General features: G+C 53.9%; 1 protein-coding gene across 6 annotated transcripts in view; it reads left to right on the forward strand.

Moving 5' to 3' along the window:
* Window positions 1–23,380, forward strand: part of DLG3 (discs large MAGUK scaffold protein 3) — a 178,517-nt gene that overhangs the window by 114,659 nt on the left and 40,478 nt on the right. For 5 of the 6 annotated variants that reach the window (XM_084640164.1, XM_084640165.1, XM_084640163.1 and 2 more), the window contains 2 exons: window positions 3,530–3,686; window positions 7,265–7,367. In XM_084640164.1, the coding sequence (XP_084496290.1) occupies window positions 3,530–3,686; window positions 7,265–7,367 (260 nt within the window). Of the gene's footprint in view, window positions 1–3,529; window positions 3,687–7,264; window positions 7,368–12,593; window positions 12,720–23,380 lie in introns of those variants that run through there. The other variant, XM_084640168.1, reaches the window with a different exon arrangement.

Below are 23,380 nucleotides of genomic sequence, written 5' to 3' on the forward strand. Positions count from 1 at the left end.
ATGTGGTAGGGCAGCAGATAGAATTGTGTTGTCTATTCTCCTGATCTGCCTGGATGGGCAGCAGCCAGTCCTCCCATCAGTATCAGAGTGCCCCGTCAGCTGACTGTGTGAGCAGTGCTCTAGGTGAACAGTCAGAGGCTGTTAGTTGACATGAATCAGGTGTTTTTGCCTGTATCAGTGAGCAGTGTATCTGCCCCCTTGCACTCTGTTACTGCATGCTGATTTGGCCCCAACTGCATCTGCATTTTTGAAGAATCACACCCAGGAAACACTATGGAGTTTGATTAGCATTTTGATGCCATTGCACTTCTGTATTCTAGGGGAAGGTGCTACTGAGGGGCCTAGTGTCAGTGCTGGTGGGAGAGGTTAACACGAGCCAGGGTCTGTTATTGGAGAATATTCCAAATATACAAAGTAAACTTGACAGCTTATCCTTTGTTCCGCACCTTGGCTTGGATGATACTGGCTTTGCCTGCGAGGGCAAGAATGGGTTAAGTCTATAAGGTCTAAGCAGAGTGAAGTAAGTGCTGAAGACTGTGTCCTTTCAATAGCTGAGTGCGGGTGAAGAAGACTCGTGTCCTGCAGCAGCCCCAGGAGAGAGAAGGCAGAGATAAACAGAGCAGGGGGTTGACAGCTGAGAGCATTCAGAACATTCCTGTTCCTCGCACGCGTCCCAGTTGGGGAGCAAGAACCAGGCAGGGAAACCGCAGGCAGAGCGCGCAGCACAGCAATGTTCACTGTTAACGTCTCATCATCCATGTCCTATGGGGGACCCCCATCTCTCTCTCCCTCCCGGCAGCAGCCAGGCCATAGGAAGAAATGGGACCAAAGGTACTGTTTTGTAATACCACTTAGTCTGAGCTGATGTAGGGAAGGGGAGTGGGACCATTGTTCAGACAGTGAGGAGCGTCTGGGAGAGGTTTCTGGGTCCGGGGTGCAGTGCTTGGCTGGGGTGATACTGGAACGGACCGAAAAATCCTAGCTGTTCAATGCCTGGCATTTCTGCTTGTGCCAAGCCTTGGTATAACCTAGGAGTTAACAATGCTTGTATTGGAAGGCAGACAGGAGCATGTGTTAACATCAGCTGGATGTAACCCAGACACAGAACTGGAATTAGGGGTTGGTACTGGGGGAACATGAGCCTTCAAACAACCCCTCCCTGCAGTGGGGCGGAGGGGTCTGTCTGTCAGCAAGACTGCAGGGCACTGGGACTTACAGACTCCAGATTCTGTAAGCAGAAGACTGAATGCTCCAGGTTGGACACAGTGGTTTAGGTGCCGCAGCCAGACAAACTGCTCTCCCTGCTGTCTGAGAGTTCCTAGGGTCACAGAGAACAAGACAGCTGAGAGCTCATGGGAGCCAGCCTGGCCCCCTTCCCTGCAGCATCCTGTCTCTGCAGAAATGCCACAGTGGTTTAAGGGCTGGTGCCCGTAAGCCACAGAGATGGCAGCTTTCAGGGCAGGAGGGGGCAGCCTATGGAGTCAGGTCCAGAGGTCCCATCCAGTCCATCTCTTAGGGGCCAGGGCAGGGTTGTTCTCTATTGGACATTTACTAGCATAGTGCCGTGGGACCCCCATCCCTTCCCCTCGATTGCTGCCACTTTAACATGTTCCTCCACAGCAGACGCTCTGGCTTCATTATTAATACATGTCCTGGGTATTTCCATCATCTTCCTGGGTAACTTTAGAGACAAAGTGTTAAACTCTCTGACGAATCTCAGCATTTTGGTATAAATTTGTTCCACTTAATGCTTAGTATTTTCCTCAGCCATTTGCTTCTAAGGCACTTAAATGTCTGTCTCCCTGTACCTTTGGTGGATTTCCAGCTTTCACATCCATATGTTATGAGAGAAATAACATTTGGGTTCAAGATTTGTAGTTTGGTCTATAAATTAGATTTTCAATGACCAAATCTTGTTTAAGCTAGTAAATCAGCATTTCTCAAACTGGAGTCTTGACCCAAAAGGGGGTCACAAGCCTTTTGTAGGGGGGTCACAGTATTGCCACCCTTACTTCTGTGCTGCCTTCAGAGCTGGGCAGCCGGAGAGTGGCAGCTATTGGCCAGGCGACCAGCTCTGAAGGCAGCACTGTTGCCAGCAGCAGCAAAGAAGTAGTGGTGGCATGGTATGGAGGGAGGTGGTTGTCGGAGCCTAAAATGTTTTCAAAGGGGGTCCCGACAAAAAAAGTTTGAGAACCCTTGTGATAAATGCAGCTGCTGCCTTGCCAATTTGTGACATTATTGCTTTCTGGACATTCCCATTAGCTTGCATGTTAATGCCAAGGTACGTGAATTGACTCACTTCTTTCTTCCTTTGCCTTCCAAAGAAATACTTCAGTTGGTAATTGCTGGGGTTCTTGTTCAATTTGTTTTTTCATAATTAACTATTAATCCCACCTGTTTTGTGATGCTGGACAGTCTTTCAGTCTTTGCTTATATGTTAGTTCAACTATCACTTAGAAGGACTGTGTCATCAACAAAATCTAGATCTTCTAGTGTCTTGTTGCTGAACCATGCGTTACCTGTGTTGGATTTGTCCATAAGGAAATCAATGGCAATGCCAAACAGGAGAGATGACAGAACACATCCATGCTTGACACCAGTGTCTGTGTTAAACCATTCACTCACATCTGCATTTATTTCACCTGGGCGACCTGCACTTTGATATAAAGCCTTGATAAAGTTAATTATTTGTGGCACCTGAGAGACTAACAAATTTATTTGGGCATAAGCTTTTGTGGGCTATAACCCACTTCATCTGATGAAGTGGGTTTTAGCCCACGAAAGCTTATGCCCAAATAAATTTGTTAGTCTCCAAGGTGCCACAAGGACTCCTCATTGTTTTTGCTGATACAGACTAACACAGCTACCCCTCTGAAATCTGTTAATTATTTGTGTTAGTATTCAATAGCACTTCAAGATATTCCAGAGTGAATCGCGATGGAGGCTGTCAAATGATTTTGTAAAATCCATTCCTTTGACAGAGTGGGTTTTGCCAGTCAGTGCTCTTTGGTTATTCTCAGGGTGAAAGTCTGGCTGGCATAAAACTGCCTCCCAGCTCACTGCCCGATAGCTTTGGCCTGGTGGCATGTTGCCCAGGCTGCAGCTTTCCTGGAGCCCTATTGTAGTCCCCAGAGTCAGTCCTTCCCTTCCCCAGCTCCTTTCCTCTGTGTACAGAGCCCTATTCAGCCAGCTGCTAAGCTCCAAACGCTTCCAGCCCTTGGCCTAGATCCTGTGACTGACGGGAGCCCTAGGCTCCAGCCTGTTGGATGGTGCAACTCCCAGCACCTGCTCTGTGATTTGCCAGCCTCCTCATTTCTGACTGATGAGTTGCAAGAGGCTGAGCTTGGGTGCCGGGGAGACTTCATCCCTGCCGGATTCCAGGTGTGTCAGGAAGCTCTCGCCCTGCTGTGTTCGGTGGCTTTCCTTCTTTCTGCACAGCTGCAAGCACCAGATCCCAGGGCACTGCAGTTGACTTTGTTGGCAGTTGTGCCCTCCTTTCTCTAAATGTCTCTGATGTCTGTTCACATAGAGAGCCCCGGAAAATCATCCTGCACAAAGGCTCCACTGGACTGGGCTTCAACATCGTCGGGGGAGAGGATGGAGAGGGGATCTTCGTCTCCTTCATCTTGGCTGGCGGCCCCGCCGACCTCAGTGGGGAGCTGCGGAGAGGAGACCGCATCTTATCAGTGAGTCCTGTCACTGCTGTTGAGAGAGGCCTTGACCAGCTGCAGGGCTTGTGTGCAAGGAACTGCTCTCGCTGTTATAGCTGCATGATGTCTAGCAGTCTGCCTCTTCAATCTGCCTGTCTCCCCTACCTCGGGCATTTACAGAGCACCTGTCCCCTGGCCTCTAGCAGTTCATTTGATCTCCTTGTGTTTTGCATTCCTAGTTATCATTCTCAGCAGTGCAGATACAAATGCATCAGACTCTTTCCACAGCAAAATGAGGCTGCCCAGGCAAAGCTAGGAGAGCGAGGCCTGGATACTAGGCCCCGCGATTAGAGCCCCAGCGGCTGAGTCAGGACAGCAATGTACACAGTCCTGCTGGAGTTCCCAGTCACAGACACAGCAGGGTCACTTCCACGTGTGTTTTCATTCCTCAGCTCTGAGTGTGCACGAGGAGCTTTGTAGTATGAAAACTGAGCAGTTTGGCCAACAAAACCCAGATTCCCTCCCTCAAAGAGTGAGGAGTCCCAAGGTGCAGACGGGGGCAGTAGCTCTGTGTGTGGATGCTGCCTAGAAACCATCCTTTCAGCCACACAACAGAGAGATTCTTTAGCGGGGTTCTGAGCTTGGCCTGTCAGGGTCCATTCCATCTCTCAGTTTGGCCCCTGCCACTGTGATGAGTGTATTGATTCCATGCAGATGAGGCCAAAGCAGATCGGGGGGGGGGGGGGCGGATTTTCCTCCTTTCCCTGGGGTTTTGAAGATTCCCACCAATTTATGCCCTTACCTCACAGGGACTGACCCACAGATGTGACTCCCAACACTGAGCAGCAGTGACCACTGTAGAGCAAGGTTCAGATTCCTCAGCCTGACCCTGTTGTTCCTAGCACCACTGTCCAAGCTTTTGCCAATCCAGGGAGGGAGAAGCAGAGGCTAGGAATTACAGCTGAGCCCTGGGGCAGAAATGCAGATTGCGACAATGCTTAGGAGGGGAATGATTCTCTCCGGGTGTGTCTCCACAACAAGCGAAGGTGTGATTGTAGAGCAGGGAGGCATACCCACGCTCGCTTCCAGCTAACTAGTGCAGGCAACAAGAGGAGTGCAGGTGCAGTGACATGGGCCAGCAACTGGAGTCCAAGCCCCCGGGGACTTAGGTATGTACTCAGCTAGCCCATGGCACCACGTCTACGCTTCGAGAGACCTTGGTTCGAACACAGAGAGGGTCTCAAGGGAGTTTGGAATGAAATCTCCAAGATGCCTTTGTTCACATCATAAAACAACGGTACTTGGCGTAACTGGTGTGGGCTGAAATCGCAGGTTGGGACTGCGGAGGCGTGGCTAGAAGTCCAGGACGGGACTGGCCGGAGGTACCTTGGCAGACCAGTGAGTAGGGAAGCTTGCACAGCCCTTGCCTCCGTTAGCCCTAGCTCTAAAGAGTTCTCTAGGGCTGCTGGAGATCTGTATTGCTAGGGAAGGCATCAGTCACCTGGAATCCAGGCATCCCAGATTCCGAGGCATTTACTCTAGTGGGGTAACAGATAGGGTTCAGTTGGGAGCTGGACTTTGAGCTGAAAAGATCCCCAGATGCAGCTGAGCATTTGGCCCTGAGCAAGCTAGTTGGAGGGCACTGTCTGGGGAGGAATGCCCTGGTATCTCCTCCTGGACAGCGCATGGGGTAGGGCAGGGGCTCTCAATCATCTGGGTGAAGAAGGACTCTAGATCGGGGTGGCCAGCCTGGGGCTCCGGAGCCACATGCGGCTCTTCAGAGGTTAATACGCGGCTCCTTGTCTAGGCACCGACTCCGGGGCTGGAGCTACGGGCACCAACTTTCCAATGGGCCGGGGGGTGCTCACTGCTCAACCCCTGGCTCTGCCACGGGCCCTGCCCCCACTCCACCCCTTCCCGCCCCCTCCCCTGAGCCTGCCGTGCCCTCGCTCCTCCCCCTCTCCCCCCCCAGAGCCTCCTGCATGCCATGAAACAGCTGATTGGGAGGTGTGGGTGCTGATCGGTGGGGCTGCTGGTGGGTGGGAGGCGCTGGAAGCAGGGAGCTCATGCAGGGCTGCTGACGTGTTACTGCGGCTCTTTGGCAATGAACATTGGTAAATTCTGGCTCCTTCTCAGGCTCCGGTTGGCCACCCCTGTTCTAGTTTGATCTGAGAGACTGTGATTGTATCTAGAGCCTTTTTGGAGAGGGCTCAGAATGTGTGTGTTGTTTGTAATGGTTTCCTGTTTGGCTGTTGAAATCGGTGTGTATCGTTTCTATCGGCTGTTGCTCTTACTCAGCCTGTAGTTTGGAGTACTAGTCCTTCTCTACACAGGGCAGTGTTTCGGTATGAGCTTAGGTGTGAATTCAACCTGGTCTAGTTATACTGGTATACCCCACCCTCCCCATCGGGACATATTATACAGGTATAAGAGAAACGTGTTACACGTAGCTTATGATGCTTGGGAAGGGGTTTAAGAAAGCCACCCTTAGGGCATGTGTTCACTGGCGGCAGCGCTTTCATGGGGCTTGTGTGGTCGCAGCGCTGGGAGAGCTCTAAGAAAACCACCTCCAGGAGGGGCGCAGCTCCCAGCGCTGGTGCACTGTCTACACTGGCACTTCACAGCGCTGAAACTTGCAGCGCTCGGGGGGGCTGAGTTCACACCCCTGAGCGAGAAAGTTGCAGCGCTGTAAAGTGCCAGTGTAGACAAGCCCTTATATTGGAGTAAGTGTCCACACAGGGGGACTGTATAACGAGATCAGTGTACCCAGGAAATCTTTTCCCTGTAGATAAGGCCTTAGTGATGGGAAAACCCCTTTCTCTCTAATACATGTGAATTTGTTACTGTTAAGTTTGTAGATATTGTCCTTCCCTCTCAGACGACTGAAATGCATTTTGAATCCACACACACAAATATTTCAGTCCGTTGCTGGGCATGTAGCAGTCACTGCAAGTTAACCCAGATTTTGTAGAGGTGACCACCAACTGAGTTTCAGTCGTTGCAGGTTCAATCAGTCCAGAACACCTTGCTGGCACAGACAGAGAAATGTCAACCTGACAACTGTCACCTTTACCATCAGAGCTGTCAGCTCCCTCACAGGTTTCCTTCAGTTCACCAGCAGGCAGTCCAGGGGGAAATGGGTGCATTCGCGGGAAGACTCCCTGCCTCAGAGCGTGAGGAGTCCTAAGGTGCAAACAGAGGCAGTAGCACTGTGTGCTCAGGGTTGCTGTGTGTGGACACAGTACCTTCCCCTGGCTGTATAGGGGGTGAGCGAAGCCATCTTCTCTCTGCACTATTCTCAACCAGCAATCTACCTGTGGTAGCCAAACTGCAACTTGCAGCGAGAGAGAGCAAGCCGTGCAGGTGTATCACCGGCTAGGACTGAAGCCTGGGGTCAAGATATAAATGGGGGGTTTCTTGTGGCGTTGCAGAGCTTAGCATCTTAGGGGACGTTAGCTAAGGGGATTATTTTTGGAAAGGGGCTTCTGAGCAGAGTGTATAGAGCAGACTTGAGAAGGGGGTCTCAGCTGGTGAGCTGAGGGCAGTTCAAGGCATTGTGGCTCTAAGCTACCCTATCAATAACTAATCGGATTCCCTCATTTGTGTTTGATCAGGTAAATGGTGTAAATCTCCGGAATGCAACTCACGAGCAGGCGGCAGCAGCTCTGAAACGGGCAGGGCAGACAGTGACCATCATCGCTCAGTACAGACCTGAAGGTAGGAAATTGCCAAGAGTGCTGACACGCACTGTAAGGCCCGGCTGCGGGGCCCCCTCCCTTATACACTAGCCCCAGCCAATCAAATCAAGGGCCCCACCTCCAAGGTGATCCTTAGTCTTTGACTTTTCACTGTGGATATGTCACCCTGGCTATTAGACATGGGGCTGGAGTGCTACATCTAAAGGCTCTTCAGCTGAAATTGCTCCCCACTCGATGGATGCTGCTCAGTGTTGTGTCATTGGGCCACCTCTAGCAGGAAGCATATGTTCCCCCTTGCATTGACATTCCAGCAGCCCCTTCTTTTTTGTCCATATATGGAATTGGAAGTACTGGCAGCTAGGCCTAGTGGTGACTTCTGCAGACATTCCTGGCTCTAAAGTAGTCTGTGAAGTTTGTTTCTCCATGTTCTGGAGGTCAGGCCTAGACTATGCACAGAGACCAGGACACACCATGCCCCTGACATGCTGGTTTTCTTGCCATCACATCTGGCTGATGCTATGGTTCAGCTGAGGTCACACGGTCCTTTGGGTTTGCACTCCCCTATCATCCTCTAGTCAGAGGTGGAGAACGAGTCTCCATCCCAAGTACAACTGGAGAGTGTCCACCCCTGGTGGACAAGAGTGATGCTTTTATTGCTCCTGCCCCCGTCGGCGCCCCCACCTCTCTCGGTGCACTCCCAGCTCCTGCCCCCCTCTTGACATGCCTGCCACCCCCACTCCTGTTGGCATGTCCCTCACCCCCGCCCCCTTTGGCACACCCCCCATTCCTGCACCCGCCATCCCTGCCCCTCTTGGTGTGCCATCCACTCCAAGTTGTCACTTAAGGTATCCTGAAAGGACAGTGATATGCCCGTGATCCCAAGCCAGATAAGGACACTCACCTCCATGTATCGTTCCCGATTCCCTCAGTTTAAGCTTGGTAGCAGGTTTACAGACTGACTACAGTATGCAGGGAACTTCCAAATTCCTTCAGTGACCAGCTAGACCAATGTTGGTGACCAGCCAAAGGGGGAACCCTTGGGTAAGGGGGCAACATCCAAGGTGTCTGGTCCTCTTCTCAAATAAATGTTGCAGCAGTAAGGGCAGCAGTGATGTAGGCTCCCACAATGTCAGTATCCCAAAAAATGGTCCTGATCCAAATGGACAGTCAGGCCTCGTCACATTTCACCCCCACAAGCTGCTAGGGACAGGCTCTCACCTCCCGCAACAGGAAGCTGTTGGCACGTGGGCTTAGGCCTCACCTTGCAGGTCATCCCAGAAGGGTGGGGAAGGAGACCGCAGCAGCAGACTGGCTCAGTTGGGTGGTAAAAAATGTGGGTCTGGTGCTTGACGTTATAGAGAAGATTGAGGCTACATTTTTATGCTTGGTAAGTCAGCCATCTTGACTCATATTCCTGTTACCTGACACAGATTTTCTGGGAGCTCTCTAGTCTCCACTAAATGGGGACCTGTTACAGATTAGTGATCAATGGCTCCATGTCTAGTTGGCAGCCGGTGTCAAGTGGAGTGCCCCAGGGGTCAGTCCTGGGGCCGGTTTTGTTCAATATCTTCATAAATGATCTGGAGGATGGTGTGGATTGCACTCTCAGCAAATTTGCGGATGATACTAAACTAGGAGGAGTGGTAGATACGCTGGAGGGCAGGGATAGGATACAGAGGGACCTAGACAAATTGGAGGATTGGGCCAAAAGAAATCTGATGAGGTTCAATAAGGATAAGTGCAGGGTCCTGCACTTAGGACAGAAGAAACCAATGCACCGCTACAGACTAGGGACCGAATGGCTAGGCAGCAGTTCTGCGGAAAAGGACCTAGGGGTGACAGTGGACGAGAAGCTGGATATGAGTCAGCAGTGTGCCCTTGTTGCCAAGAAGGCCAATGGCATTTTGGGCTGTATAAGTAGGGGCATAGTGAGCAGATCGAGGGACGTGATCATCCCCCTCTATTCGACATTGGTGAGGCCTCATCTGGAGTACTGTGTCCAGTTTTGGGCCCCACACTACAAGAAGGATGTGGATAAATTGGAGAGAGTCCAAAGGGGCAAAGGGCAACAAAAATGATTAGGGGTCTGGAACACATGACTTATGAGGAGAGGCTGAGGGAACTGCGATTGTTTAGTCTGCGGAAGAGAAGAATGAGGGGGGATTTGATAGCTGCTTTCAACTACCTGAGAGGTGGTTCCAGAGAGGATGGTTCTAGACTATTCTCAGTGGTAGAAGAGGACAGGACAAGGAGTAATGGTCTCAAGTTGCAGTGGGGGAGGTTTAGGTTGGAATACTAGGAAAAACTTTTTCACTAGGAGGGTGGTGAAACACTGGAATGCGTTACCTAGGGAGGTGGTGGAATCTCCTTCCTTAGAAGTTTTTAAGGTCAGGCTTGACAAAGCCCTGGCTGGGATGATTTAATTGGGGATTGGTCCTGCTTTGAGCAGGGGGTTGGACTACATGACCTCCTGAGGTCCCTTCCAACACTGATATTCTATGATTCTATGATTTCTGCCGTTAGAGAAAAGAGGGATTCTTGTTTTCAAGAGGTATCCTGCTGAAAACAATTCTGCTCCCATTTGCACACCCACCTGCCTCACAAAGGTGGGGACAGATCTAGTGTTATTTCCTCATTTGGAAAAGAGCAAAGGTGCATCTGTTCTCAGCTGCTGGAATGTGCACATGCCTCCTACTGGTGAAGGGGCAAACACTGCAGCGATCTGAATAGTCTGAATTCCAAACCATCCCAGGCCAGCCAGCCAGGGTCATTAACGTGACCAGCCTTCAGGGAAAAAGACTAATACACCAGGTCTGACATGCCCACAAGGGGATGTGTTCTTGCTGCATATCAGTCCCCATGTACATATCCAGGGATCTGCAGCCTTCTGTGCGTGGGACAAAGAGTCTATGTATTTAGAGATGGCATAAAAAAACTAGGGGAAAACCATCTTTCCCTGAGCCCTTGGAGGAGCTCTGCTTATTGTTGGTACAGGAGGGAGCGGAATGGGTTGTCCATCCTAATCCACAGCTCTGCGCTCCTCTTCATACGTTTTACATTATCCCTTGTTCTGAAATTTAAGAACAGGTGAGGAGATGCAAAGAGAACAACAACTAATGTTTAGCTATTGTTCAAGAAGAAAGCACATACATTTCCAGAAATGTCAGGGGCAAATGGGAATTGGGGTCACCGGTCAAAACTTGGTTGGGTTGAGACTAGATTAGCTGGGGGACTGTAGGTCAGACCCAAGGCACATGAGCAGAGCTGGCTGAAAGCCCCACAATTCAGGGGACTGGGATGCTTCACCAGAGTGCTGGGGAGGAGATTCCCAGGATTGGCGTAGCAGGGAGTGCTGGAGGCCACGAGTGAGGTGCATCTGCAGAGTTGCATAAAGGAACACCCAGGACTGGATTAGCTGGGGGGGCTGCTGCTCAGGGTGACAGATTATACAATGTAAAACAAAACTTTATTTTGGAAAACATCTCTCATAGAAACTGCATCTGGACATGCTTTACTGACAGGTTAAATAAATCCCATTCCTCAATGACACCCACACTCAGCCCCCAGGGCCACAAGCAAGGGATAAGAATGTAGGTAGAACATGGGAAAGACTCATCTGCTTTACCATCCCTTGTTATATCTGACACAGTGGACTCCTGGGGAAGTAGTCAGGTGTCTTTGAGTAAGATTCAGGTGTGTAATAGAGCAAGTAGATTAGCCCTTGGCAGTGTCTTCTCTCCAGGTCAGTATGGCTCACTGGCCTGAAATACTGGTGTTTAATAACTTGCTACAGCTGGGAGCCCTCATCCTGCCCTGGGTAATCCAGGATCCCTGCAAATTAGCAGGACTTCATGTGTTCAGAAAATCTATTGGAGCAGCCCCTGCCAGGTGAAGCAAGGGGCCATGGGCTGAAACTGGAGCCAGAGCAGAAACTCTGAATTATTCTCATTTACAGCCAATCTAAAATCCTAGAGTCCCAGCAGGCCGTTCTGAGTATGTCTACGGTGCAGCTGGGAGCAAGCCACCCAGCCTGGGTAGACAGACTCAGGATATTGGGGCTGGAGCCTGAGAATAGTGTGGACGTTTCAGTTTGGCCTCCCAAACCCATCCAACTGCTTAGGCTTGAGAGGCAAGCTGTAGGCCAAGCAGCAATGTCCACGCCGTCTAGCCAAAGCTCCGTGAGTGGGAGTTTATTCCCAGCTGCAGACTCGTCTTCCAGGGGCAGCCGCCTCTTCAGGGTGGAGGGGGAGGTTCTACACAAAACGGACATTCCTGTGTCATTTCTCATTTAATAACTTAGTTTAATAGAGAGTTGTGGAGTGACTTGGAGCAAAACTAACGCCAAAAGTGACTTTCGCTCCCTGGACCTGCTCCCAGGGGGGTTTCTGGTCATCTGCAGGCAGCTCCACTGCCAAGGCTGCTCACTTTGGCTTTGCAGCGTTATTCCCAAAACGGCTCTGTCCCCCCATCAGCAACGACTGCGCTTTGAGTCCTTCGTCCTTGGTGTAACTGGGCCGAAGCCGAATTACACTCGGGATGAGTTTGGCCCAGAGCGGCTGCCGCTCCGTAAAAGGAAACGGTGCGTCGTGCAGGCAGGGCCAGGGCTGGGGCTGTCACCGGCGGAAAGTCCCTGTCGTGCTGGAACCAGACTTTCCTGCTCCTTCAGCCCGCGGGGTTCCCGGACAGGAGCGGGGTTCCCGGACAGGAGCGGGCTGCGCCGCTTCCCCTCCCCGCCTCCACCCAGCCTGGAGGGGGAGTCGCGCGGCCTGGGGCAGAGTCGGATGCACTCGGGTCCCACCCTCCCGGGCCGCGCCAGCCCCCCGGGCCGCGCCAGCCCCCCGGGCTCCCCCCGGGCTCAGGCCCCTCTCTGGGCTCCCGGGGAACGGACGCCCCGGGGGCAGCCGGCCGGTGATGGAGACACGCGGGGCCTCCGGCTGAGCTTCTAACCCCGCCGCGGGCACCCGCTTCCCCTCAGGAGCCGGGCGGTGCCGAGAGCGGGGCCCGGCCCCGGCCCCGGCCCCGGCCCCGGCTCCGGCTCCGGCGGGGCGGGCACGCGCGCGGGCCGCTCCAACCGCCGCGCCAACCGCCGCCTGACGCGGGGGAGGGGAGCGACCGGGCCGGCGAGGCGCCTCGCGCCACCCGCGGTATGGGCGGGGCGCCGTGTGTACAGGACGATGGCGGTGATAGGCCGAGCGCGCGGGGGCGGGGCTTGGGGAGGGGGTGGGGACCCAGGAGGTGAGCGGATGCTGATTGGCGGGAGGCTGGTCGGGGGGCGGAGCCGCCGCCGCCGCCTCCCGCCCGTGCGGCTTTGTGTCCGGAGCCGGGAGCCGGGCTGGTCCGGCGCGGGGCCGCCTGTGATCCGGTCTGCTAGGTGAGCTGGGGCCGGCCCGGGCCCCTCCCCCCCCGCGGGGCTCTCCCCTCCCCTCCCCTCCCCCCGCCAGCCCCCTCACCCGGTGTCCGGCCCGGGCCCCTCCCCCTCCGCGCGGCTCTCCCCTCCCCCCCGCCAGCCCCCTCACCCTGGGGGGGTGTCCGGCCCGGGCCCCTCCCCCCCGCGCGGCTCTCCCCTCCCCCCGCCAGCCCCCTCACCCTCGGGGGGGGGGTGTCCGGCCCGGGCCCCTCCCCCCCGCGCGGCTCTCCCCTCCCCCCCGCCAGCCCCCTCACCCTGGGGGGGGGTGTCCGGCCCGGGCCCCTCCCCCCCGCGCGGCTCTCCCCTCCCCCCCGCCAGCCCCCTCACCCTGGGGGGGGGGGGTGTCCGGCCCGGGCCCCTCCCCCCCCGCGCGGCTCTCCCCTCCCCCCGCCAGCCCCCTCACCCTGGGGGGGTGTCCGGCCCGGGCCCCTCCCCCCCCGCGGGGCTCTCCCCTCCCCCCGCCAGCCCCCTCACCCTGGGGGGGGGGTGTCCGGCCCGGGCCCCTCCCCCCCCGCGGGGCTCTCCCCTCCCCCCGCCAGCCCCCTCACCCTGGGGGGGGTGTGTCCGGCCCGGGCCCCTCCCCCCCCGCCAGCCCCCTCACCCTGGGGGGGGTGTGTCCGGCCCGGGCCCCTCCCCCCCCGCCAGCCCCCTCACCCTGGGGGGGGGGTGTCCGGCCCGGGCCCCTCCCCCCCCGCGGGGCTCTCCCCTCCCCCCGCCAGCCCCCTCACCCTGGGGGGGGGGTGTCCGGCCCGGGCCCCTCCCCCCCCGCGGGGCTCTCCCCTCCCCCCGCCAGCCCCCTCACCCTGGGGGGGGGGTGTCCGGCCCGGGCCCCTCCCCCCCCGCGCGGCTCTCCCCTCACCCCGGCCCGGGCCCCTCCCCCCCGCGCGGCTCTCCCCTCCCCCCGCCAGCCCCCTCACCCTGGGGGGGTGTCCGGCCCGGGCCCCTCCCCCTCCGCGCGGCTCTCCCCTCCCCCCCGCCAGCCCCCTCACCCTGGGGGGGGGGTGTCCGGCCCGGGCCCCTCCCCCCCCGCGCGGCTCTCCCCTCCCCCCGCCAGCCCCCTCACCCTGGGGGGGGGTGTCCGGCCCGGGCCCCTCCCCCCCCGCGCGGCTCTCCCCTCCCCCCGCCAGCCCCCTCACCCTGGGGGGGGGTGTCCGGCCCGGGCCCCTCCCCCCCGCGGGGCTCTCCCCTCCCCCCGCCAGCCCCCTCACCCTGGGGGGGGGGTGTCCGGCCCGGGCCCTCCCCCCCGCGGGGCTCTCCCCTCCCCCCCGCCAGCCCCCTCACCCTGGGGGGGGGGGGTGTCCGGCCCGGGCCCCTCCCCCCCCGCGCGGCTCTCCCCTCCCCCCGCCAGCCCCCTCACCCTGGGGGGGTGTCCGGCCCGGGCCCCTCCCCCCCCGCGGGGCTCTCCCCTCCCCCCGCCAGCCCCCTCACCCTGGGGGGGGGGTGTCCGGCCCGGGCCCCTCCCCCCCCGCGGGGCTCTCCCCTCCCCCCGCCAGCCCCCTCACCCTGGGGGGGGTGTGTCCGGCCCGGGCCCCTCCCCCCCCGCGCGGCTCTCCCCTCACCCCGGGGGGGGGGTGTCCGGCCCGGGCCCCTCCCCCCCGCGCGGCTCTCCCCTCCCCCCGCCAGCCCCCTCACCCTGGGGGGGGGTGTCCGGCCCGGGCCCCTCCCCCCCGCGGGGCTCTCCCCTCCCCCCGCCAGCCCCCTCACCCTGGGGGGGGGGTGTCCGGCCCGGGCCCCTCCCCCCCGCGGGGCTCTCCCCTCCCCCCGCCAGCCCTCTCACCCTGGGGGGGGTGTCCGGCCCGGGCCCTCCCCCCCGCGGGGCTCTCCCCTCCCCCCCGCCAGCCCCCTCACCCTGGGGGGGTGTCCGGCCCGGGCCCCTCCCCCCCGCGGGGCTCTCCCCTCCCCCCCGCCAGCCCCCTCACCCTGGGGGGGTGTCCGGCCCGGGCCCCTCCCCCCCCGCGGGGCTTTCCCCCCCAGATCCCCCCGCCAGCCCCCTCACCCTGGGGGGGTCTGGCCCGGGCCCTCCCCCCCCGCGGGACTCTCCTCTCCCTTCCCCCCTCACCTTGAGGGGGCCGGGCCCAGTCCCTCCCCCCCTTAGTCTTCCAGTCCCTGGGCCCCGCACCCCCTCAGCCCCCCCTCACTTCGGCCCCTCCCAGGTCCCTTCCCCACGGGGGGTTCGGCCTGGGCCCCGCCCCCCGCTCACCCTCCCTCGTCCCCGGGGGGCTCGGCCAAGGGCTCTCCCCCACCCCCGAGGGGCTCCGCCCGTGGCCCCATGTCGCGCTCAGCCCCCCCCGCCCATCCTAGGGGGCTGCACCTCAGAGCCCACCTGTGTGACCTGTCGGCGCCCTCTTCCTCTGCGGGCTGGGCCCTTTGTCCCCCCGCCCAGCGGGTCTGGCCGGGTTGGGCTGGGTCTGCAGGAAGGAGTTCGTTGCCGGTTCACTGACAGTCGCTAGCGGCCCTTTGCTGGCTGGTCTGGGTGTCCCACAAGCATTCCTTCTGGACTCTGAGTGGCCAGCACGGAGGGGTGGGCTTTAAGGGCCGTGGTGATGGTCTAGTCTGATTTCCTGGGTAACACAGGCCTTAGCATTTCACCCACTGGTTTCTGCCTCAGACCCACGACTGCTGGTTGAGTTGGATGTGTCTTTTAGAAAGACATCCAGGTTTGATTAAAAACTTCTACTGTGGGAGAATACACCCGGTCCCAAAGTAAATTGATCCAATAGTTAGTTTTCGTCCGTGTTAAAAATTTACATTTTATTTCTGTTCTGATTTTGTTTAGTTTCTTCTTCCCATCGTTGGATCTTTTTCTGCCATTGTCTGATAGATTAGTTTAATCCACTGAATTAAATCAAACTGGAATAACGCACACTCAACTCCATATGTGGACACTTGTTCTGGAATTCAGGAATCACTGTTGCACTTTAAACTCACCCAACCTTAATCTGAATGAACTTTAAGAGTAGGCAAGTCCTAAAGTCTGGCATTTGCTACAAAAATGAACTATCACCAGAGCATAGAGGCTCTTAATAAAATGCTGTTTGTACCAGCAAAAGAGTGCTTTTGCCAGTATAGTTTCTACTGGTTCCCCAAACAAAATAAGATACCAGTAGAAGCATATGTTGTTTGTATAACTGTGTCTGGAATGATTGTGCAGTTACAGAAATGTCCTTAAAAATCATGCCAGTAAGTGACATTACTGGCAAAAGTTTTTGGCTTAGACCAAGCCATTTGAAGGTGCTTTAGCTGGTTGTATTGGAGCCTGGAGTGCACTAGGCTTTAACTCTTCCAGTTTATATCTTCACCGCCAAAAAAAAGTGATCTCCCTGTTTTATAAAAAAAAAAAAAAAAAAAAAAAAAGCCACCTAACTTGTGATAGGTCTCTTGCTGTAAAATTCTAGTGGAGACAAGGTACAGGTAGATTTCAGCGTGTCCTGAAGTGAGCACTGTATCCCACTCTCTGTTGGGCTTGTCTTGGGACCTGGCAGAAACCTTTTGGTATCCTGCAAGAGGGTAATTTCTGAGCTCTTGGGGTTTAGCCTACTGTCTGTCTTCTGGGTGTGGGGGTGCAGGGTGAGGGGATGGTTAAGTGACATGAGCTTTTCTGATCCCTGAAGGCTGGTACTGGTGCCCCTTGGTGATGCTCAAGATGGCTTTGAAAGAGGGTGGGGAGGTAATGGACTTTACAAACACGCTGAATAGTCATTGTAGTTCCTTAGAGGGCTCTTCTGGCACCTGGATGTACACAGAGCTGCCATTTCTGGGGGGCACTGGGGCTATTCCTGTGTCTGAAGCAGGTGCTGGAGTGGCTGTGTCAGCAATGAAGAGGTACTCTCTGATGCCCATAGCTGGCCCTGCTTGGTGAAATCTGGAACCTGTGTGCTGCTTAGGAGTCAATCCTGTTGGCTCTTTCTCTGTCTACTGGAAGCAGAGTTTGTCGGGGAGTCTGAGCAGGAGTGTAGGTGTTTTGTTTCTGTGATGGGAACAGTAAATCTAGTGCCATGGTGATGCTGAGGAGAAGCCAGCAGTGGACTCACATGAGATCCTGTGAAGAGGCGAAGCTTGCCGACTGCCCAGGAGACTGAGCACAGAAGCGGAAGAGCTGATCCTGCTAAGTATGTGGCATTGATCCCTACTTAGTAATGTGCTAACCTGGTAGCTGCTGTAGCCCACTGAAATTAGCTGGCCCTGAGCATGCTGGGCTAGGTTGTTTCTCTCCAGACTACTGCCACAGGGAGACTAGGATGGATGGGGGAGATAGCTCTTAGTGTATTAATCAGTTTTCAATTTGAAAGGAGTTGGTTCTGAAAAGTCCAAAAGGGGCTGGAGGTCTGTGCTCAGGGGCTGGATCCCTGTGAAGCTTGAGCAGGTGGTAGGAGTCTCTCTTTAAAAGATGCTAATTAAACATTGCTTTTAAAATTAACAGAATTGCCTTTAATCCCCTCACAAAGGTGTTAACAGCCAAGTGGTGCTGCCTGTGCCAGGCTGAGTGGCAGCATTTGGCAAGGCAACTAATCTGAAGTGTCCCTGAAAAAAGGGAACAGTTGGGTTCGGAGACCTTACTTTGCATGTCGCTGGGCAAGGCAGCTGTTTGTTATCTACTGACCCACTGGAAGGAATAAGGACAGCCACACTATGTCAGAACCATGGACCATCCTGTCTGGGCTCCACAGACACAGGAAACTTGTAACTGAATGGCTTCATTAGCCATACAAATGGCTAATGCTTTGTTGAATCCTACTGAGCTTTTGGCCACCATGATATTTTGCTGCAGTTAGTTCCATATACTATGTGTTGTGGCTTTAAAATATGGATTTTCTTGACAGTTTTAAATGGTTCCCTTTGATTTCTTTGTGCCCTTATTCTTGTATTATGAGTGTAATAGGAACATCCCTTCTCTTTACCATTCTTCTATACATTTCTATCACATCCCCTCTTAGTTTTTGTCTTCTCTAGGCTCTTTATTCCTTTTCTCTTCATATGGAAGGCTTTCCAGGCCGTTGATCATTTTTGTTGCCTTTCCCTGGACCTCTTCTGTTTCTTCTATCATTTCCAAGGCAGGTGTTTTGGGGGAAGTGTTCATGTGATCCCTTCTTCTGTCACAAAGCCTGTCTGTGAAGGGAGGTGCTAAGGCTCTTCCTGGAGAAGAGCGCTTTGTGCAGCCCAAGGAGTATGGCATGTGGTGGTGTTTCAGGAAGTACTTTGTGCTCCTGTATTTCAGGTTCAGTTTGCAAAGTGAGATTTGGCAAAGAAACAAGCAGGTGTGGGCTGAGCATTTCTTAAATGTAGGAAAAGGCAGAATGAGATTTTAAAACAAGCAGCTGGTTACACAGCTAATATGTTGTTGGGGTTTGTAGCCCATGACCTTCGTGTACTGTATGTTACATGTCAAGTGTCATAATATGATGGCCTCAGGCGCACACGTGCATTAAAGACCAATGGAATGATCTGTTGTCTGCATGGAGAAAAGCAATATAATCCCTAGAAAAATGTTAGATATTGAAGAGGTGAGCAGAGCTCTAGACTGCTGAGGCAAGTCAGTCAGCTGAATGGCTACATGACCCATGTGCTTCCTCCGGATCAGAATCTGCTTGTGCTTTGCTGCTTTCAATCCAGCCTAGGCAGAAAGGATGGTAAGTATTTGGATGTGTGGGATTCTGCCTATAACTAAAACCAAAAGTGGAAGGCCTGGCCTTCTGAGGCAGTTAGGATCTCTTTAACTCATGGGAGGTGCGGGGAGGCCATCCTTTGAGAGCAGTTAGAAGGCAACAAATCAAAGCAAAGAGTAGTAAACTGCTAATCTGGATAGGTCGGTGTAGTGAGTATCCCAATACCTCCTCCTAGGGATGGCAATAAATTATAAGGAAATGCAAAATAATATGTCCAGACGTTCAACGAAATCATGGGTCAGTATTACAGACGATAGACTGAGAGCTCAAAAGAATTGGGACCCTAAGAACAACCCTAGAGAAGGAGAATCCAGTCAGAATGGCACTGGTAGCAACAATGGTCCCTGCTTATGATGAGAACCCGTGATTGCAATGGGCATGAACACAAGACACAGGCATTTAGAAAGCAGTGGATATGAACTTTCCCTGTTCAGAGCCTGGCAATGCAGGCCCATAGGAAGGAGCTGGCAGAAACGGGCACTGGGCACAGAAGCTGGCAGGATGCAGGATCTGCAAACTTATCCCCTCCAAGCCCCATGTGATTGATTGCAGGAGTGGCTTGGGGTGCTTGCCTGGGGCTGTGGTAAGTGAATGCACCCTTTTTCATGCTGCTGAGTGCCAGAGCTCACACATGGAAATTCTGGGTTACTGCTGACACTTAGTCACTTGCCCAAATCCCAACAACTTGTGTATCTTCTTAATGCCAGGAATTCTGCTTCTCTTCACCCCAAACAAACAAGTCAAAGATAAAATCATGGTGAGGCAAGTTACTTCTGTCTTCTAAGCACCTGTGCATAGAGATGCTAGCTTGGTGCAAAGCCTTTGGAGGTTACCTCAAGTCTTCTAAAAGAAAAAGCCACTTCCAAGTGCTGTTCTGTGTTGTGATTATAAAAGGAGCCCTTTCATGTTTCTCTCTTTTCCTGTCAACTTCGCTGTACATGGGCACAAAGGCCAAGTTTTGGCAATGCCATAAATATCCAGGAAGGAGTTATTGTCAGGCATGTGACCCAAGCCAGGTGCTCCCTTCATTTTAAAATGTAAGAACTTTACTGTGGTTACTCTTCCTGCAGCTGACTTCAGAAGGGAACGGGAAACCATGGAGCAGGTACAGTGATTTTAGAAAGTCACATGGCATTTCTCAGCATCATGCCTCAACCCCTCTCCTCCAAACATACAGAGCGGTCACTGCCAGAGGTACATGCTGGACGCAGTCAGGAGAGATGAATGAATTAACCCCAAAGTTCAAAGGGAGAGACAGTAACGGCAATAAATAAGTCATTCTTTTCTGCTTTAAAAGTCACTGACTGTAACTTTAGCAAAGGCAAGTCACAGGTTCCATAAGTGAAAGCAATGGACCGTTACAGGAACTGCTCCCTGTCTTCCCTCTGCAATGAGGCTGCCCATGGATGGTCCCAGACCATAGAGACTTGTTCCGTGGAGTCTGAGGCTGTGGCAACGTACTCCGCAAGCATTCCCACCTCTCCTCAGAGTGTGGTGTCCCTTCCCTGGCTTTACAGGTGGATGCAGCCAGCCTGTGCCCTGCTGAGGTTCATCCGTCCTGGGCAGCACTTCCTGCTAGAAATAGTCATTATGGGTCCTGTTGAGTTTTGCTACTCTAGGTATAATTCACAGTCGCTTCCTTGCCCACTGGATCTTCAATCTTATGGGATGTTGGTTGGCTCTGAGCACAACTCCCACGGGCAGGGCTCCTTGTATCCTCAGGAGCGGCTCCTTTCCAGCTTTTACTGTCGCTTTGCTGAGACTCTCCTTCTCTTTTCTCACCTGGCTCCTTGATGGCTTTCATTTCCTCCTGTTTCACTGTTTTCTGGTGTCCTAGAAAGCAGCTGTTCAGTGACATGCTGTTGACCAGTTCCTTTTGGGGGTTGGTGGAGAAGCCTAGGTTGGTAATCTGTAGGGGACACTTAGTATCACCAGCTAAGGGTCCAGTGTCATAGTAGGTGAAATCTAAGAGAGCCCTTTTGTACTGGGCCAGAGACCCACAGTCTGCAGAGTGCAATGTTCTTCATGAAGTGACATTTAGTGGGAGGGAGATTCTGGGCCCAGTCACTTGCTCAGGTTGACGTGCAGGGCTTTGCTGCTCAGTACAGGAAGCTGCTTACCGACAATTCTATGCAACCTGCAGCTGAACTGCAGGAAACTATGCAAACAGGCATGAAGATCTAACTTAATCCCAGAAGTTAGGCCTGCAATCCCAGCCCCTGATTTTAACTGATCTGTACTAAATCGTCACAGCCCACGTGGTACACGAGGTCCTATACTGCTCTTGCACACTTATGGGACTCCTGGCAAGTCCTGCTTCAGCCACAGCTCTGGCACTGATGGGTGGCAGTTGTGTCCTGGGGGGTTGCTTTTTCTTGGGGCTGTTGGGTTAAGGCCTAGCTGCTTCGCTGTTTTGGCTTCGCTCACTGAATGCGTTTACCATAGAAACAAAGAAGGAGGAGTGCTCCGTTCACAATAAACAGGAGCCCACATGGAATTGTAAGGAAGGCCATTAACACCCAGGCTCATTATTCCACTGTGGGGGTGGAGAGGCAGAGAGAGATGCAGACAATAGCCCAATGGATTTCTATTCCTAGAGCAGCATGGTTTGGGGAGTTCCAGTCCTTTCAGGCTTGCTGTGGAAAGAATTCTGAGCACAGAGATTTCTTCAGGGTGGGTGTGGGGGTAGCATTGCCCTGTGGCCTCAAGAGACAGATCTCTACTTCACGAGACTCGACAACATGCAGCATGGCATGTATGTTCAGGTCAGTAAGCCTGCCTGGCGAGAGGAATGGCTCTAGAGGCTCTTCACCAAGGTGCGAAGTAGAAACAATAAATCCTCCTCCTCTCTTAATGTAGGACTTAGTGTCCCCAATTCCCTGGCTCAGCTCCCCAGTGAGACATTGTATACAGCAGTGACACTTAAATGGAGAGGCAATGTTATTTGTTACCATTTTGTCAGATGAGTTGTGTGTTCTCTTAACAGCCTGCATGAGAGCATGGGCTGGATGGGGAGTAAGCCTACTGCTCCTCCCAGCTGTGCTGGGGACTAGCTTGCAGTGTAGCAGTTCATGCTGATAGCCTCTCTCAGCTCCCAGTCCATAAGCAAAAAGAAAAGGAGTACTTGTGGCACCTTAGAGACTAACCAATTTATTTGAGCATAAGCTTTCGTGAGCTACAGCTCACTTCATTGGATGCATGCTGTGGAAAGTGTAGAAGATCTTTTTATACACACAAAGCATGAAAAAATACCTCCCGCTACCCCACTCTCCTGCTGGTAATAGCTTATCTAAAGTGATCACTCCCCTAACAATGTGTATGATAATCAAGTTGGGCCATTTCCAGCACAAATCCAGGTTTTCTCTCCCACCCCCCCTGCCCCCACACACAAACCCACTCTCCTGTTGGTAATAGCAATAATGTCACGCCTAACCTGGTGGCTGAACTTTGTGACTTTGTCCTTACCCATAACTATTTTACATTTGGGGACAATGTATACCTTCAGATCAGCGGCACTGCTATGGGTACCCGCATGGCCCCACAGTATGCCAACGTTTTTATGGCTGACTTAGAACAACGCTTCCTCAGCTCTCATCCCCTAACGCCCCTACTCGCGCTATATTGATGACATCTTCATCATCTGGACCCATGGAAAAGAAGCTCTTGAGGAATTCCAGGGCCTAATAACATCAGCCACACTATCAGAGGCTCGTTCACCTGCACATCCACCAATGTGATATATGCCATCATGTGCCAGCAATGCCCCTCTGCCATGTACATTGGTCAAACTGGACAGTCTCTACGTAAAAGAATAAATGGACACAAATCAGATGTCAAGAATTATAACATTCAAAAACCAGTCGGAGAACACTTCAATCTCTCTGGTCACGCGATTACAGACATGGAAGTTGCGATATTACAACAAAAAAACTTCAAATCCAGACTCCAGTGAGAGACTGCTGAATTGGAATTCATTTGCAAATTGGATACAATTAACTTAGGCTTGAATAGAGACTGGGAGTGGCGAAGTCATTATGCAAGGTAACCTATTTCCCCCTTTTTTTTCCTATCCCTCCTCCCTCATGACGTTATTGTTAAACCCTGGATTTGTGCTGGAAATGGCCCACCTTGATTATCAAACACATTGTAAGGAGAGTGATCACTTTAGATAAGCTATTACCAGCAGGAGAGTGGGGTGGGGGGAGCTATTTTTTCATGCTTTGTGTGTATAAAAAGATCTTCTACACTTTCCACAGTATGCATCTGATGAAGTGAGCTGTAGCTCACGAAAGCTTATGCTCAGATAAATTGGTTAGTCTCTAAGGTGCCACAAGTACTCGGTTTCTTTTTGCGAATACAAACTAACACGGCTGTTACTCTGAAACCAGTCCATAAGCAGTCACTCTCCCCAGCTACCTAGCCACCGAGCAAACATTGATTTGACAGTCCCAAGAGGTCCTCTGCCAATAAAGTACCAAGTGAAGCTGGGTCCCAGAGCAAATACACTTGAGTGAGTGCACCCTGTGCCTTTCCCACCAACCATACACCCTCCTCATAATGGGACCTCAGCTCTGACTCCTCCAACCAGGGCCTGGACTTGCTAGCCAGCCACCCATTCCTTCCTGGGCTGGCCTTTCTTCTCCTCTGTTCTTTTCCCATTCCCTATGCCCCTGCCTAGTGTGCAGTTCCCCACCCTGGTCACTTAGATCCGCTCAGAGAGGGTGCCGAGCATGGAGAAGAGGGCTTTGCTACTGCACTGCTTGCCAAGTATGTGTGTGTGTCAGGCGAGTGGGAGACCGAGGCCCTGCCCAGCTGTTCCCGCCCAGGCTGTGATGGGCAGCCTGGGAATCAGGAGCCTTCACTCAGCTCAGTATGCGCTACTCTTAGCTAGCTGCTCAAAATAAAATCAGCGTTGCTGAACTGGGGTGGCTGCAGGTATTGTAGGGCCCTCCTTGCTCGTCT

This window comes from Lepidochelys olivacea, assembly GCF_965140295.1.
Source record: "Lepidochelys olivacea isolate rLepOli2 genome assembly, chromosome: 9".
Classification (NCBI taxonomy): Eukaryota; Metazoa; Chordata; order Testudines; family Cheloniidae; genus Lepidochelys; species Lepidochelys olivacea.